The 19,284-nt window shown below is 27.7% G+C and overlaps 1 protein-coding gene across 1 annotated transcript in view; it reads right to left on the bottom strand.

The window, feature by feature from the left end:
- Positions 1 to 277: 277 nt before the first annotated feature.
- LOC142332966 (uncharacterized) overlaps positions 278 to 19,284 on the bottom strand; it is a 233,063-nt gene continuing 214,056 nt past the window's right edge. Inside the window, exons 7-13 of the mRNA XM_075379689.1 lie at positions 16,745 to 17,045; positions 13,713 to 13,777; positions 9,823 to 9,903; positions 8,635 to 8,794; positions 4,833 to 4,987; positions 2,339 to 2,551; positions 278 to 441 (exon numbers count right to left, since the gene is read on the bottom strand). Of these exons, the coding sequence (XP_075235804.1) occupies positions 296 to 441; positions 2,339 to 2,551; positions 4,833 to 4,987; positions 8,635 to 8,794; positions 9,823 to 9,903; positions 13,713 to 13,777; positions 16,745 to 17,045 (1,121 nt within the window). The 3' untranslated portion in view covers positions 278 to 295. The remainder of the gene's footprint in view (positions 442 to 2,338; positions 2,552 to 4,832; positions 4,988 to 8,634; positions 8,795 to 9,822; positions 9,904 to 13,712; positions 13,778 to 16,744; positions 17,046 to 19,284) is intronic.

Below are 19,284 nucleotides of genomic sequence, written 5' to 3'. Positions count from 1 at the left end.
AGGGGAATTATTTTAAAGGATAAACCTAGATCTAAATATCTTTATTTCTTCAATTCGTTTCTATAAAAGGATCAAATCCTTTAATACATTATCTTTAAAAATAACGATCAGTAACACATTATTTTACTGCTCATTATGTGGGGTTTAAAATATGAACATTATTATTGTTATAAATAATTCTAAAATATAATAATATTAATTTTAATCTGTTATAATAATTATACATTTTATTTATAATATAATGTAAATTAATAATTTATTTAATATTTATGCCTAATTAAAACCTGTATTAAAATCACCTGACCGGTAAATTATGATCCAGAAGAGTTACACTGTGATGATCTCTTTTAAATAATGTAAACATTAGTATACCTAACAGTATTAATATGTATGTTACATTAGGTGTTATGTGATGTGAACTGTTAGTTTCTGTACATTGACCTGTAAATAAAAAAACAAAATAGATTAGTAATACTTATTAATTTTTTAACAGGTTGAGTTAAAAAATTAACTCAACCTGTTAAAAAATAACAGGTTGAGTTATTTTTTAATAGAAATGAGAGACATATTTATCTCTCGGGGAACAAATCCAAGACTGATTATTCAAAAAAAAAATTTTTGGGTTATTTCTTCTGAATGTTTTTTTAAATATTTGAATTTATTGTAAAGTAACATTAATCAGAAATATGTAAAGTATTATTATTGTGTTTTTTGGGCTATTTATAATCAAAAAATGGCATGGTTGGCAAATACATGAAAATACGGTGTAGCACTCAACCTCTTATACTAAACAAATAAAAATGTAATCATCATGACATAATGATAAATTTATAGTAATTAGTATCTGAATATATATATATATATATACACACACACACACACACACACACACACACACACACACACACACACACACACACACACACACACACACACACACACACACACACAACACACATACACACATATATATATATATATATATATATATATATACACACACATACACATATACATATACACAAACACACACATATTTTGAAGTGCATGAAATATTAATTATAAACTATCATAATCATTTTTTCCCTGTTGAGTTTAGTGTTTATTATAAGTTATTTCGCAGTTGAAAGTAGTTAAATCAGATTTACTTTCTCTAAGATTTATGGTATTTATATTCAGTGATTTAATTCCAGTAATTTAACAAAGAGAATGTGTTACTTATAGGGGGATACCCTATAAGTAACACCTTTGGCACCCATCTGACATGGAATTTTTTATAGTCAAATTTTTTTTTTCAATTTTTTTCTTTTTAGCTTACATTAATAATTTTAACCAATTAAAAGTTGAATTTGAGAACTAAATGTAATACTAACTCTTGCTAAATGTTTTTGGTTATTGACAATAATGAACCAGTAATTATAGTTGTCAATCAGGTGATTAATAAAATTAAAGTCAAAAGTGAAAGAACTGATGTTAAAGACACACTAATTACAATTTCAGCTCATTAGAAACGCCAATAAAATTATTCAAAACACAGATAAACACCAGTTTATTGGATACATTGTAATTTAATTTAAATTTAATCACGTCATAATTACATATTAAAAAGCAAACTTAAACTACAAACATTTTCAAAAAAAAAAGTATTTCTCTTTTATTAGTGGAGATCAACTTCAAGAATTCCTGTTTGTTTTGATTTTTTTTTTTAATCATAAATTTTTAATTTTAAATGTTATTTTGTGTTTACTTGATTTATGTAAAGCATTTTTATTAATTTTGAATTTTTGATCTCAGGATCAAACTTGAAGAGTGCAATGTCAACTGTCCCTTAATATTATGCAGATAACAGACTAATCTTTTGCAAACCACATATTGCTCTGTAGGCCGTAGAAAATGTATTATCATTTACCTACCAGTGGTTATTAGAGATCTTTTGATGTGATTTATAGATTTAAAGTATGCTTTTATTTTTGAGAAGCAGTTTTTTAGAATTTAAAAAAATAGTCTATCTAATATGTACTTTTTATCTTGATTTCATATCTTCTTTATTTCTCTTCATTAGGGCGAATCTTTTTTGAAAAATTAATGTTGAAAAAATGATATCCCATCTTTGACCATAATACCATTGCCTATAAACACTATTTACATAAAAAAATTCAAAGTGTGTGATAAATTTGAAAAGAAGTAAATCAAATACAGTGTTGTGATGATTCATGTTGTTAATTTGTGCTTCATGTAATGTAGAATAATATTTCAGTAATCATAAAAAGTGTTAAAAAATTTTAATTTTTGTAAATTTATATTGAACTTTTATAAAAAAAAAAATTTAACAATTTACCTAGGCTAGTTATGTTGAAGGCTAACACACTACCAGAGCCAGATGAAATATCTCTCATACATGTATCTGAACTTGTTGAGAAACGAATTGTTGTAGCTGTGTTTGATTCATATACAAAACAGTATCTCCTTGCACCTCTTGAACTGCGACTTAGTGGAGTCGTTATGAGAAAATGTGTATTGTTTTCAGACCAGCCACCATGACATGTATACACTGTAAATAACATTTAAATATTAGTAATATGTTTGGTTAGTAATTTTATTTTATCGTCTATCATAAAATAACAATAAAAATGAAGATGACAGTGATTTAGTAATTAATGAATTTGTAATGTAGCATTCTAGTAGTATTTAATGATTATAATAAATAAAATAATATCAGTTACTGCTTATGTTTTCAAAAATTCTTTCACATGTGAAAGAATTTAGCAATTTATATAAATATTCATCAAATTAAAATAGATAATTTTTTATAGTTTTATCATAGTTCAAACTCTTCATAGTATTTTTCAAATATAATTCATTTTCTTTTTTTACTTTCCCCTTGTAATTTAAATTTTTTCTTCTTCTGTTTTCTAAAATTAATTTTGAAAATGACATATTTTTTGGTATTATATTCTTATTTGGTCATCATGATGACTGCTCTAAAATATTACGATGATTGTGTTTTGGCTTTTACATCATAACTAATTACCCACATTTCATAATCTTTATCAATATTATCATGTGCTCATAATTCGACAAGGATATTGAGATATAGCAGATATAAAATTTTTACAAGTACCATTTATTTACCTTTAAATAACTTGACAGTTTATAAAATAAGTCAATTGTAAATTGCAAAATACAGTTCTAGTTTTAATATATTCTTTAAATAGGTAAAGAAATTAATATAAAGTTAAAAGCAATTTTATTGCAATAACAAGTAAGATAATAACTATCACAAAGTCAACAATTCACTGTATGCAAAAATTATTTACTTTTAATGTTTACAAAAAGAAGCTAGCTTACACCTTTGTTAATCAATAATACTTTGTCCCCTCTCTTTTTTCTGTTTGGCCTCCACAACCACCATAAGGTATTGCTTCAGAGGAGGATGTGTATGAATGATGTGTAATCTTGTACAGTCTCAGGTCGACCATTCCTGAGACGTGTTAATTGAAACCCAATCACCAAAACACATCGGTATGACAATCTAGTATTCAAATCCACATAAAAGAAACTGCCTTTACTAGGATTTGAACCTTAGAACTCTTGACTTTGAAATTAGCTAATTTGCGATGATGAATTTAACTACTAGATCAACCTGGTGGGTTAATACTTTGTCCCCTGATCACAGCAAACTCACCAAATAGCTTCTCATGCCTAATCAGCAATAGTATCCTAAAACAAATACTTATGATGCACTTTTTGCTCATTTTTTACTGCACTCTTACTCTGAATGCTCCCGTATATTGTCCTTGCATTTATGGTAAACCCTACTCCTATTTAATACTGTACTGAACTGAAGTTTGGTGGCCTTCAGCAGTATTTATTCCTCCAGGCCTGGGGTTATCTATAGCAACAGCTATGAAATTATAATTTCTGAAAATTCAAAGCATAATTTCTGTAAATTCTTTCTTGAAAGGATTTCTTTGTTGATTCTTCTGGATCTTTCTTTTTCAATTTCCATACTTCATTTTCTCTCTCTTTCTTCTTCAGGTACTGTTGTTTGAAGCTTCTTTAACTGTTAACAATATTTTTCAAAAAGTTTCATCTCTCTCACAAATTCAAAAAATCCTGAATAGTAACAGCAGTCAATTTTTTCCTTTTGTTATTTGGTAGCCACAGCAATATAAATTTTGTCATAATGTATGTTTAATTTTCAAGTAATATAAACATTTAGTAATTACAATATATTCTAATTTCTGTTTTTTTCTGCACTAATGAACAGCAACAAAGATGAGATGCTATTAACAATCATTATTCATAAGATTGTGTATCTCGTAAAACACTGTACAATACTGTAAAAATTTCACAATCTAGTATTAGATCATGGATATTGGTGTTCTTTGGTTGTTGGGTTTCAATTAACCACACATCTCAGAAATGGTCAACCTGAGATTGTACAAGAATACACTTCACATACACTCATACATATCATCCTCATTCATCCTGTGAAGTAATACCTGATGGTGATTCCTGGAGGCTAAACAGGAAAAAAGTTAGATATATCTGGAACGAGTTTATGAAAGTTTCTAAAGGAAATGAAATTTAAATTTTATCAGCAAAGATTACTTCATGAAGATCATAATCATGGTGAAAAAAAAGTATATTGCACAAGGAAAATATATTTAAAATTAACTTTGAAAAAAAAGAAGAATAAAACATTTAAATTACAAGAATAAGGGTACAAAAAAAGACAATGAATTATATTTAATTAATTAGATAAGAATAAAATATTATCAAAAAAAGTGATTGTTTTAAAGAATAATAAATATATTATAATTGTTTACCAGAAGTTACTCTTGGTTTATTTGAATTATCACAGTCAGATCTAAATTCCATTGTATCAGTTGCTCCACATCCGACTACTAAAGTATTTACATCTAATGAGCATCCTTCAACAATATCACCAGTAAAACTGTGAAGTTCTCTTCTTTCCCTAAAACTAATCGGAAAAAATAAAAATTATAATCATAATAATTATTATAAATATTTATTTAGTTCTGATAAAAGTTACAAAACCTTTATACATCAACCTTCATACATCAACTTTATACATTCTTTCAGATTTGAAAATTACATATAATTAATAATAAAACAAAAAAATTATCCAAATAATGCATTTTAAATTAATTCATTGATTACCATAAAATGATGTTTATTATTAGGTGGTGTAAAAATTATAAGATTATTAGCTTTAATAGATTGCTTATTTCTTAACATTTTGATTGCTACAATTGCACTGATGTAGACAGATGTGATCAACTAATGGATCAGAAAGTTTGGAATGATTTGTTGGTTAACATACTTGAAAAATGAGTAATTTTATCATACTGTATATTGTGATGATTTGGTGGTGATGGTTGCAGGCAGATATGAGGACAAAGTTAGTGCAAGAGGAAACGAGGCCGTACAGTCCATTGACTAATGGCCAAGGCAAAATGGTCTTGTGCTGTCGTTTGAAAAATGCCAGTACATATTATTAACTGGTAGGCATAAGGTGCGGCCTATTAGGTTCGAGGTTGGTAACCAACTGATACAGAAGACGGCTATGGTCAGATACCTGTTACCTTTGACAGGTGTTTTTTGACACCTGAGCACGTAGTCAGAATTTGCGGAACAGCCGAGAACACCTTGGTGAAGTTGAGCAGATTGAGCCCCAAGAGCCTCCAAATGGCAGATAATTATGACAGCAATATCGTCTATGTTGTTGTATGCGGCACCTGCATTGACGAACACAATTAACATCAAGAGGAGTCTGGCTAGGCTCATCAAAATACGTAGAAGATGGTGTTAGATGGTGTAGATGGCTACTTGGTGTTATTGCAAGATATCGTATGATATCCTATGAAGCAGTATGTGTCTTGGCAGGAGTTCCTCCTGTAGACCTATTAATTATAGAATGAGGCCAAAGATTTACAGGAACCTCTAAAGGGGAGGTGAGGTTTAATATCACTCGCATGTGGCAAGAAAGATAGCAGGTAGGCAATAAGGGTGCCTGGACCAGGAAGATGATCCCTGACCTGGAAAGATGGAACAGCTGGAGTTTTGGGAGATGAATTTTTCACCTATCTCAAATGCTAACAGACATGGCTGTTTTGAGTCATAACTACATAAGATGGGTAGAAGGAATGCATCGTTATGCTTGTTTTGTCGGAAAATCGACACAGTTGAACAGTCCGTCTTTATATGTAAGAAATGGGATCAACTGAAGAAAACTGCAGGGATTGCGCTGGTTTACAGTCTGATGATTTGATTGGCTCCATGCTAACATTCGAAGCCAACTGGCGAGCTGTTGATGGATTTGCTACAACCATGTTGAGAAGGAAGACTAAAGAACATTGACTAGGTTTCTAGGACGTGAGATAGGGTATGGGTTGGACAACTCCAGCCAGGAGGGCTGGCATGCCACAGTGTGTTGATTTCATTGAGTGGCTGGGGACTCCAAGGGAGACCGCCATGGTGAAGAAGAAGAAGACAGAAAAAGAACAAGAAACAAAATAAAAAAGAAAAAAGGGAAACCAAAGAAGGGAAACAGGGTGAAAGAATTATAAGAAATAATAATTCAAAAGATGTAGTTGCGCCGGGCTGACCTGCCATGCCGGACATACAGCCGGTAGGCGGGGAGGCTCAGATGTGACATGGACACGCTCCTGGGTTGTGTATACTTAATTGGATGACTGACTCAGGAATGTAGGGAAGAAAACCTATTACAATAGTTAAATAATAGTAATAGTTAAAATATATATACTACATATATTAAAATGCTATATAAAATTTAATGACTATATCAGTATATTTTGGAAAAATTAGTATTTTATGTGCCTAAATTATCTAGAGGTAGATGTTTTTCATTTTTTATTCCTTGATCAGCATCTTACTTGATACTAGCAGTGTGCTAATTCTCCATTAAATTCCGTTCTTAACAATTCAGTATTGTGAGTTTAATTAACAGGAATATTGATCTGTTTAATGATAGTTTGTGATGGGTATTCAGAAGCATTGATGTAGCTAGTTGGTTTTTTGTTTCTTTAAGTAAACCATCCTGGTGTTTTTATAATTTTTTTATTTTCTTAATGCATTTCTTTTTTTTTATCTATTTGATTTTAGGTGTGTTCAAAAAGTAACGAGAATTTTTGTTTTTTGGAAAGAATTTTATTTATTTGTCTACATTAATGTTATCCCCTTCAAAATAGTCCCAATTAGATATTATATACTTATGCCAGCACTTTTTCCATTCCCCGAAACATTTCTGAAACTTGATCTTTGAAATAGCGTTTATTTAGCTCTTTGGTGTTTAACTTGTAGGTAATACTCCTTATTGATTGTTTGATTTGTGGCAAGAGATCTTGCCACATGAGATTATGATGCACTATACCATTAAGATTGAAGAACTCAGTGAGCATAACCTTCACATTCGACCATACTTGTCGAGTTTTTTTCAGTCTTGGTGATCCAGAATGCCTCCACTAGGATGAGACTTAGTTTCGACATTATATCCATAAACCCATGTTTCATCACCTGTTATGACATGTTTCAGTAGTTCTGCATTGTTGTTGACTTCATTTAGCAACTTCCATTTGCCATTGTTTCTGTTCGAAATTCAACAATTTTGGAACAAATTTTGATGTCACACGTTTCATACCCAAAACATCCAAAAACTTTTCATTGCATGAGCCAATTGATATCCCAACATCATCAGCGATTTTTCTTATTATGATTTGGCAATCATTCATAATCATTTCTTTCACTTTTTCCTTGTTTTCATGGGTTGTTGATGTGCTGGGGGATCCGGGGTGCTCGTCATCAACGTCTTCACGACCTTCTTGGAAACTCTTATACACCTTATGAGTAAACTCTTACTTTACTCATAGTAGACTCACAAAAAGCAATATTTAACATTTTTAAAACATTGCTATACTTTATTCCATTCTTATAGCAAAATTAATACAAATTCTTTAATCCATTATTTATATAAATAAAAAATTGCTGATCGTACCAAAACACGTGTTATCCTTTTGACAGCTGATAACAGACTAAACATCCAACATGGTTAAAAATGTACAGATACTTTTCAGATGTTTACCAATACAACAACGAAAAAATCCTGAGATTTGGACTAATATAACTCGTGAAATTTCAAAATTCTCGTTACTTTTTGAACACACCTCATATATTATACTTAGTACTTTTGAGAGAAACTGTATATTTGTTTAATGTTTGAAAAGGTACATTTTGGCTGATGCCTGTAACCTTCAAAATAATTGAATCCAAATAAAATTTTATTGAACCCCATAAGTCTTTTTATCTTTGATTACTATTTACCAAAACTTATAAGTATTATCTAATGTTGAAAAAATGGTCTAAATTGGCTTACCAACTATTATGTGGAACTTATTAATTACCAAAAAAGGTGATAAATTTTATACTTTAGCAGTTCCTTTTTTTTGCCAAAAAACACATTTTTCTGACTAATTAATTAAATAATTTGAGGCTACTTTTTTCTGATTAACAAATACTTTCAGCCAATCTTATTGGTTCAAAATTAATGTAACCTGTTATATTATTTATTTTATCCTGTACTCTACTCACTTTTGACTTTCCTGTAGTCTATGCGAAATAGTACCTATGAGATCAATTGGCTGAGAGAGATGTGGTTGATATTGTGATCTTGTGTGGCGCTCTCTACGAGTAACTCCACTAACTGAATATTTACCAAAATGTGGACATGTTCGTTGTTCTGGATTTGTTGCTAAAACAGAAAATAATCAGTTTTAATAATAGAGGAAAAGGTAAATAAAATGAAAATACTAAAAGAAAAATAAACAAGTTGGTGGAAGTATTTTAACATAACAGAAAAAATTAAACTATTCATGGTTAAAATTGAAATAATTAAACTTTTTTATTGAACTATTTAAAATTTGTCAAGTATCTCATAACTCTTAACCAGTGGTTCTTTGAACTGACCAGAAATAGTTCTAATTTACAAAAACAGTCACTAAACTTAAGTCACAATATATATATTTATTTTGTACGCCTACATACAATTTGCATACAGAACACTGTACTACCATAACTGGTTTATTATGGATTTCCAACCACTATGTAGAATTTATTCAGCACTAGTTAGGTATAAAAATTTATAATGTACTGATCAGTTCTATTCCTATCTCAGAAACAAATGTTTCCACTAACTGGTAAATTTAGTTGACTTAGTCAAATTTAGAGAAATCTCTAATTGCTTAATTTGACTTTATGGAGCAGCTCCATAGCTGCTAACTCTTTTTTCTTTTGTTTCAAGCAAAATTTCATGTTTCCAATCAAAAATACTTTAAACATTGTGTATAAAGCAAACATATTTAATATTTCTGCTGGAAAATTGTTCAAATCTTATGTAGTTAACAGATATTTTAGCATGTCAAAGATAATTGAGGATTTCTGTTTGAGAAACCTGTTCTGTTGTTGTTCTTCTGGCACATATATGACGAGGAAAAACATTATTTTCCTGATAAGGGAGTGGACAGTATATTTAATTAATACTTCAATTAAAATTGATGACATATCAGAAAAACTGGAGTCCTGTATCTCCTAAATTCTTCATGTAATTATGTTTAATAAAAACTACTTTAACATACATATAAGGTTAGATTTAGGTATTAATTGGGTAGTTTATTATCAGATAACTATTTCTTGCTGTATAAAAAATTTAAAAAGAAATTGCTGTAATCCAGACACCAATTTTAACATACTAGTGTAAATGTTTTAATACAATCTACTTACTGACTAATGTAATGTATGGTATTGATGCTCTGTCAAAATTTGTGTTCATACATGCTTCCTCAGGTCTTTGGGTTGGTAAACCTTTAATAAAAAAAAAAGAAATTAATAAATTAACAGATTATATAACCAAAAAAAAAAAAAAAAAAAAATAGCACTCATTAATTATTATAAATTATTAAATTTATCTTGATGAATTTTTTCTGCTAAATATCTTTTAAATATAAATTACAACTTCTACTAATTGTTCTTCTATAGATTGAGGTTTTTTAACCGATATTATGTTTTAGATTTAGGTCATAAGGTAATTAGATAGGACAAGTGAGTGTGCATACATCCATACAATGTTCTAAAACTGATGAAATTTTTTTTAAAAAAATCAGAGGGAACATAGTGATGCTTCTGTGTTACTTAATGATCCTAATAAACTGGTATGATTGTACAGTAGTGGTATGTGTGATTATGCTTTGAAAGAGTTACAGAATTTTTTTTAATTACATCCAAAGAACATATAAAAACTTAATTTACGATTAAAAAAATATTCCCATACATTTAATTTACATTTATTTAAGCTGTGTTTTCATTAAAGCTTACTTCATTTTCTATATACATGACTGTTTAAAAAGTTTTACTTTTGATAGCCTGTTTTTTGTTTATAAGTAATTTTTTTTTAAATTGGTTACCATAAACTTTATTTTTTAGTTGTAAAGATTATATAAAAATTTGACTTATATCTTAGTTAGCTTTTGTTCTATTTTAAGCTTTTTTAAATAGCTGTTGATTTGTGGTGTTGATGTCATTGTTTGAAATGGATTCAGAAAGATGTTTTTGTTTAAGCTATGTTCAAAGAGTATGTTTGAGATGATTTAAATTGTATTTATTCATTTAGAATCTTGTTTTTATATGTTAGTATAATTTAACTTTCATCTAATTTGCATTCTTCATTGTTAATGAGTAAGATTTTCATATGTTGATGTTGAGTACATTTAGTTTGTTTCAATGATGCGGTTTGTGAAAACAGATTACTGATTGACAAGATGCACTTCAGCGATTTGAAATATACAAAAAACATGGTCTAAATAAGCAAATCAAACTTTAATCACACTCACTATTTAAATCACATCACAGACTAAAAAATCGTTCATTATGCAATTCAAATCTAGTGCTACATCTACTGGCACCACAACATTTATGGCTCCTTGCATTGATATCTGAAAAAGCCTAACATTAAGCAAAAGCTAACATAACATATTTTTTTAATAATTGTTGGAGTAGAAGTTGAACTTTCTAGAAGTTGTGTTGTCGCTATGTTTTAAAGAACCCAAAATTGGTGAAAAATATAACAACAAAATAAAACGTAAAATAAATAAGGGCTTTTATTTCCATCAATTATTGGATTGGTGCTTATCAAACTGCTTTCTATTAATAATTATCAAAATTAATTTTTATTATGACTAATCAGGTAGTTCAATCAAAGGAAATCTTAAATAAAATATTTCATGAAATCAATTAATAAAAGTGTTTTAAATTAACATAGATATGTTAAAATTGTATATTTGTACTGTGAGATTACTTTATCATCATTTAAAAGCTGCTTTATAAATCAACAATATTTGTAATAAATCTATGTAAACAGTTAAATCAATTTGTTAAAGAGTTTTTGAATGCACTGTACCCATAATATTAAACCTTCCACGATGCTGGCAGTACATAAAGTGTCACTCACCTTTCAGTAATTTTTCAGAAGTAATTCAGTAAGTTACGATAAGAATGATATATAACTTCTGTTAATTTTATGCTAAAATTAAAAAAGAAAAAAAATTATGTTGTAATTAATAATAAATGATAGTAGTATAAAGTTGGAGTGACCAGTTCAGTCTTTTTTTTTCTAAAACTGAAAATATTGAACCAAGTTTTGTTACACGTACTTTCTGCATTTCTTACTTATAACATAATATAAACTAAAACGTATAACTGATAATTATAAATTGAATATAATGAAGTAACTAACATATTTTTTTAATATTGTCTCCCGAATCTAGAGAGAACTTAATAATTTTTTTAGATAAAAATTTATCCATTCTTATGTAGTGATCTCGTTTAAATCAAATTTCATCTTCTAAAAATTCCTTAACTGTCCTGAACAGGTGATAATCTGTTGATACTAAAGCTTATATAGGATGGACCACACTACTACATCTTCTCTAGCATTTCCAGAGTTAAAATGGCAGTGCGAGAGCAAGCATTATCTTGAAGGAAACAAACAAAGGATTGGGTAACTCTTTTCTTGGAAAAAATTAAAGGTTTCAAAATATGGAATTGAACAAAATGATTCTTTTTTGTTCTTTGAGAAGTTCAAAGTAGCATAATTCCTGTAAATCCTGAAAACAGATTGCCAATATTTACTCAGTGAAATAGTTTTTACTTTCTGTAGTGAGATAAGCTTTAGTGATATCACTATGCATTGTTATTTTGGTTCTATTGAAATAATAAACCGTAGGTTTTTCATTAGTTATTATAGAATCTAAAATACTTGTTTTTATTTTATTTTTTTTTATATATCAGAAGCTGTATAACAGCAATCATTCTTCTTTTACATGTTCACACTCCAAAAAATTCACTTTACTTAATTTTAACAGATCTCTCATTGTTTCTATTCCCAATATATTTACAATATATTTCATATATATATATATATATATTGTTTCTTTTCCCAGTTTATTTTATACAAGAAGTAGGCACTTCACGTTAAAAATAATCATTAACCTTTCGGTATAAGATGACATGTTTTATACATTCTAATATATTTTGGTTCATTGTCAAAAGGATGTTCTGTAGAATGGGTAGCATACACTTTATTGATTTCATCACCAAAATTTATATATATATTTTTTTAACGTGTTCTTTTTATTTAAGCTATTATCAAAAAGAAAAAATAGTGATTTTATTTTATGAGTAAATAATATTATTATTATTTTATGAACCATTTTTATGGATGGAATGAACCATAAAAGTAATTTGTTAAAATAAAATCTTTTGCTTTAATCGTACAATTGATTTAAAAATGACAAAGCAATCTCTATAACAATTGTACAGTTACACTACGGAGTTACAATTAAACATTTTTAAACCCCTTTTTAGTAGTATTGTCTATTGTAATCATTGGCACAAATAAATGTCAGTAAGGTTCTCAAAGAATTCCATAGTAGCAAGTTTCTGATTTTTGTGAGTAAATGCGTTATCTTCAAGTACGTAATCTTCATTGGCTAAAGTTCTGGGCTGATGAACATTTTGTTAATTTTCAACTCTCTCCCAATTCTCATTTTACATATTCTGGACTGAAGGAAGATACATACAATACGTGTGCGTGCACATATACACATACTCACACATACACACACACACATATACACACACGCACGCGCACACATACACATTACTAGATTGATTTATAACCTTCCTTTCTGGAATGTCCTTTCCATTTATCAGAAATTTAATAATAAGTTGATTTACAGCACTGTGTTGTATCTCCAATTCAGATATGTTGATTACAGTGACAGCAGAAAAGGCGCAGATTAAGGTATGTAAGTGTATGTCCAGGAATCTTGTGCAGGTTGCACTTATAAAGAGCAGAGAATGAAAATTCCTGTTTTTTTCTTTATAAAGAGACTATTTCAGCAAAAAATTTAATATAAATGAAATAAAACTTTGAGGAACCCAAGTAATGAGGAATTCAACTCAGTGAAAAAGATTACGGATGAATTTTCACGCAGCATACAGAGTTAAAAATTTGATTAGAAGAAGGTTATTGTTTATACCAGGATATATGAACTGTATCAGTAAACAGTTTAAGTCAATTAGTAGTATGTTAATGTAATATCAGTTTTACAAACCTGTCTGAAGTTCAATTACATGGTCATCTCTTTTATAAAACATCATACAAATGAATCCATTTTGACTGTAAACAAAAGTAAATTATAATTGAGTATTTTTAATTTTAACAGTATTATTTAAGATTGTGATAATTATAATTAATAATTGCATATTAAGTTATTTTTTTAATAGGAAAAGAACTTGAGAAAGTTTCCTGGTAAAGAAAAAAGCAAACTCTGTATTACATTTCTTATATTTATATTAATTTTTCATCATTTGATGAAACTTACAGTTTAATAATTAGTTCACTCAAATTGGGATGAATCATTTAGATGCTACCAGTGCTTGTTAATGCAATCTTCAAAAATATATTTTCTACAGGAAGTAAACATTTTACATTAAAAATAATCATTAACCTTTCTTTATAAGATGACATGTTTTTTTTACATTCTAACATATTTTGGTTCATTATCAAAAGTTTTGTGGGAAAAGGATGTTCTGTAGAATGGGCAGCATGCACTTTATTGATTTCTTCATCAAAATTTATATATATATATTTTTTAATGTGTGCTTTTATTTAAACTATTATCAAAAAGAATAAATAGTGATTTTATTTTATGAGTAAACAGTATTATTATTATTTTATGAACCATTTTTATGGATGAAATGAACCATAAAAGTAATTTGTAAAAATTAATTCTTTTGCTTTAATCGTTCAATTGATTTAAAAATTACAAAGCAATTTTTATAACAGTTGTACAGTTACACTACCAAGTTACAATTAAAAACGTTTAAACCCCATTTTAGTAGCATTGACTGTTATAATCATTGGCACAAATAAATGTCAGTAATCTGAAACTGCACCCATTACTGTTTAAAATCTTTGGTTATGTATGGAAATCAGTTTATTAATTGTGGTTTCACCATAATTATTTTATGCATGAAACACTTCAAACATTCTTTCAAGATATTACAAAACATCCTTTTCAGAATGCTATTCTCGAAGACATTTCAAGTGTTACATAATCAAGTCATAAAAATGCAGTATACCATCTTACTAAAGATCCTATTTGTTAATTATTTGAGGTTAGTTTACCATTTACAAATGTCCAGCTTGTATATTTTATAATCTAATATATGATCTCTTATTTCAGTATATCTACTGATTAATACTTCTTTTTATTCAAAATTCTTAAGGTTAAACTTTCATTGTTTATACACTATTGTCAGAATATTAAAAAAATAAAACGTAAAATTAAAGTAAAATTTTAGGAAATTCCATGCTTGTATTAGTATGTTGTTTGTATAGTTTGTTGCTAGAAAACAAATAGAATTGTTAACCTACAAGCTAACCATAAATATCATCTAAATTATTATTATTGTAATAAAATGAATACACTTTCCATTTTTAATTTCATATCAAACTTTAAACAAATTAAAATAGAAAGCAAAATAGTTTATTTGAACAAAGATTAGGTAGTTAATTTAAGATATTTACTAAGTTACAAAAAATTAATCAAAGAAAAAGTTTAATTACTAAAAAGAATTATAATTATGATCTAAATTAATAGATTTTTATTTATTTATTCATCTCCCTCTATGCCCAATTACACTTTCTGTATCCTAATAAATTTATCATCTTAGTTTTTTCAAGTACCTTGGAATTAAATCATTGTTATCAGAATATTGCAACTTGGATAATTTTTTTTTTCATTTTGACTAATAAGTATTTGAAAAGAAAGTAGTTTTTTTGAGCAAAATCTTGTTATTTGTAATTATGGCTAAAAAATACAGGAGAAATGAAACATTGACTTAATAAGCTGATCAACTATTGCATGACTTTCTTGGCTATTAATAATAAAAATTAAAAAAGTAAAAAAAAAAACAAAAAAAAACAGAATAAATTTTAAGAAAAATTTTTCTCTAAATCTAACTCCCCCCTCAATAAAAATTAAGATAATTTTAAAATCTTCAAAAAACTTTTCTGAATTTTAGGTCGGATCTACAATTATAAAAAAAATGTAGACATTTCTTGATAACTCTATATATGAAGTATAAAATTTTAAAAAATATTTGAAAAATATTTAAATTGAAGAGAGATAGAGCAAAATAACAAAAAACATATATTTCAATTTTAAGAGTTGGTGGTTGATTTTTTAAAAAAAACTTTTTTTGGTTATTTATATATGATTGCAGATAACAAATTTACTTTAATAAATACTGTTTGTTTTCTCTAAAATGCCTCTGAAGAAAATCAAAATTATTTTTTTCGCAATATCCCTCTGTCCCCTTATAAATTTTGAAATAAGTATGATCAGTGTGTCCCATAAATAGAAATATTTGAGCCATATTTAAAAAAGATTGGTTCAGTTAATCCTGAGATGTAAGGAAAAAGCAATGTGACACACACATACTTGTGTTTACATATTATGTACATACATATGTTTTTTTTTGTCTAGGTGAGCTAATTGGACTCTAAAACCTAAAGATATGGAAAAACTCCATACCCCTTTTTGACATGATCATATACTTTCCTTTTAATTCCTGGTTATTTGCCAGGAAAGTATAAATATTTTTACTACTAATTAATCCATATATCTTTTTTTATTAGGTCAGACTGATTTAATTATTTTACCTTTTTTCATATCTTACATTTGAAAAACATTTTTATTTAAAACATTAAATATTATTAAATACATGAAAACATTTTAATTTATATGCAAGTTAAAATATATTTAATTTGTAATTTTTGTATAAATAGCGGAGATACAAAAGGGAACAAATGTACTTGTCTTTTAGGAATAATCTGCAGAGATCTGTATGCTTTAGAATTGCACTTATAAACTGGTAGTTCGAACTCACTCCAAAACTGTTAAATTTTTATAACCAGTCACTTATTAGAATACTTCAAATTACATATAATTAATATACAACTTTTTGTAAGAAAACTACCTGAGAATATTTACCAGAGTGCAGTTAACTTGACTAAATATTTACAATAAGTTATGCATGGGCATGAGAGTCAAAATTTTAAATAAAATAAGTTACATACCAGCCCATTGTATAATGAGCAACCAGATGTGCTAAATCATTTGTTACAGTTTTAATCTCAGTACATACAACTCTAATATCTTGTTCACTATTTAATGCTGACAACTGTTGAGGATTAATACTCCCACTTCCTCCATTACCACCACTAGTATTATCAGTCGGTACAGTTGGTGCTGTTGTGTTGGCGATATGTAATGTCGTGTTACGATGATGAAATAAATATGTTCTTTGATAATCAAGTGTATGCCAATGGGAATACACAGTCAACCATGATGGAAATTTACATTTAAGTAATGTTGGTGCTGTAAATAAGAGAAAAGTAAAGATTAATAATTATTTTTAAGTAAAGAAGTTATTTAAATCTAGGGTAGTTTGAATATTTATTCAAGGAGTAGGATTTGTGCAGCAAAACATATATTACTTAGTTACTCGATAGACCTTTATAATTCTTGATTTCCTTCACCAGCCTATGCATTCTTCTCTATTACTTGCTATAAATGCCACTCTACCTTCTGTAATAGTTTACAATATTTTTATAAACTCATCGTTTTATCTCATTCTTGGTGTACTTCTATTTATTCTCTTCATTTCTTGTTACATACATAGGTTGTTTTAAGATATTATGTCTTTTTTTTCTGTTTAGCCTCCGGAACCACTATCAGGATTACTTCAAAGGATGCATGAGGATGATATGTATGAGTGTAAATAAAGTGTAGCTTGTAGAGTCTCAGATTGATCATTCCTGAGCTGAGATGTGTGGTTAATTGAAACCCAACCATCATAGAATACCAGTATTCACAATCTAGTATCCAGATCCGTATAAAAGTAACTGCCTTTACTAGGATTTGAACCATAGAACTCTCGACTCTGAAATCAGCTGGTTTGCAAAGACACATTCACCACTAGAACAACCCGGTGGGTTTAACATATTATAACTATCCTCATTGATTCTTACCACATGATCCATTATAGAATTAAGTTTAACAATTTGGAGAAAGGTTTTTTTATATAATTCTCTCTTTTTTCTTTTTTTTCATGTTTTCATTGTTTTCTTTCTTCATTTTGCAACAGATTGGAAATCTTCTTCAAAACTATTTTGTCTAATGTTTATAGTTTATGCACTATTTGTTTTTTATAATTGGTCATGTTGTGGTTGAATTTGTTAGAATAGGATCTTTGATAGTTTTGTTTAAGTATGAAACTGGTGTTAGTGGTGAAGTGAAGAATAATATTGCATATATGTACCACACATAAAATAATATATAAATTGTCACTCAGAATATTCACTTATACTATTCAACAATGTTGAATTATCTAGGGTATACTTGGCTGATCAGACCCTAATTATTTTTACATAGCAAGTTTTCACAGCAATACAAATTACACATACAAACACTGGAAGTTTTTTTACTACTTTCAGTTTTAAAAATTCTTTTGTAAAATTTACATGATTTTTATTTAAATTTGATGAAAATAATGGTGAAAACAATATTTTAATAACTTCTCATTTTGAAACATCAGCAACCAAAAATGCACCAACTGAAGTATGGAAAACATGTATTATGAATTTTTCTGTTCTCTTTTGTCATCAGATTGCTTTCCATAACATATTTCTTACAGTTAATACAATAAAATAACTCAAACATTAATCCCCAGTACCATCCAGATGCAGATTTAGCCAGCTGATTGTTTCTTCATTTTTGTAACATTTCCTTCATTTTTTAATAGCTACAGTAACTTTAAGATAATAAAAAAATAGGATTTTATGTTGACACTTTTTAAGATTTTATAAATTGTACTATTTAAAATATTTTTTAATTAATCTAATATATTTGACCATCACATCAACACTTTACTCTCATTATTCAAAATATATTAAATTAAAATTTGGCATTAAAACTTTTTTTGTAAAAATCATACCTCAAATCAGCCCTCTAAATTACTCCTTCAGAAATTCCCAGACTAAATTTCATTAAAACTAGAAAAAACAGTAAGATTGAAAACTATTGATCTGATTTTGATATGTTTTAGTGTTCAAATTTTTAACTCTTTAACACTGTAAAACACTTTTTTTTTGTTTTTTGTTTAGAGTTGTTCATCATTTAAATTATAATTGTACTTTTTTATATATATTATTTTACTGGAATATTTAATTTTTTTAAGATTCATATTATTACTACTCTATACTGTTAAATAATATTTAAATTCTATTAAATAAACCACCTGGTACAAAATATTGAGATAAGACATTTCTTATGTTAATTTTTCATGAAAGTACTTTTGCGGATCCTGCATCCTAAGTCATGAATGAAATAATTACATTATTGCGTAATAAAATACTAAAATAATGAAAATTGCATTTTAATTTAAATTAGTGCTGTTATCTGTTACAGTTTTTATAAGAATATCTCCTTCAAACATTGTCTAATGATTTATCAAATTGAAATTTTGTTTGTATTTATTTACATAATATTTTTCTGATATTTTAATTTTATGTCATCTTTACTAATTTCTAATATTTCTAAATTTATGTTAATATCA

The sequence above is a fragment of the Lycorma delicatula genome, chromosome 12 (assembly GCF_047948215.1).
Source record: "Lycorma delicatula isolate Av1 chromosome 12, ASM4794821v1, whole genome shotgun sequence".
In the NCBI taxonomy this organism is placed as follows: domain Eukaryota; kingdom Metazoa; phylum Arthropoda; class Insecta; order Hemiptera; family Fulgoridae; genus Lycorma; species Lycorma delicatula.
The sequence above is the reverse complement of the archived record's forward strand: the minus strand, read 5'-3'. Positions and strand labels throughout refer to the sequence as shown.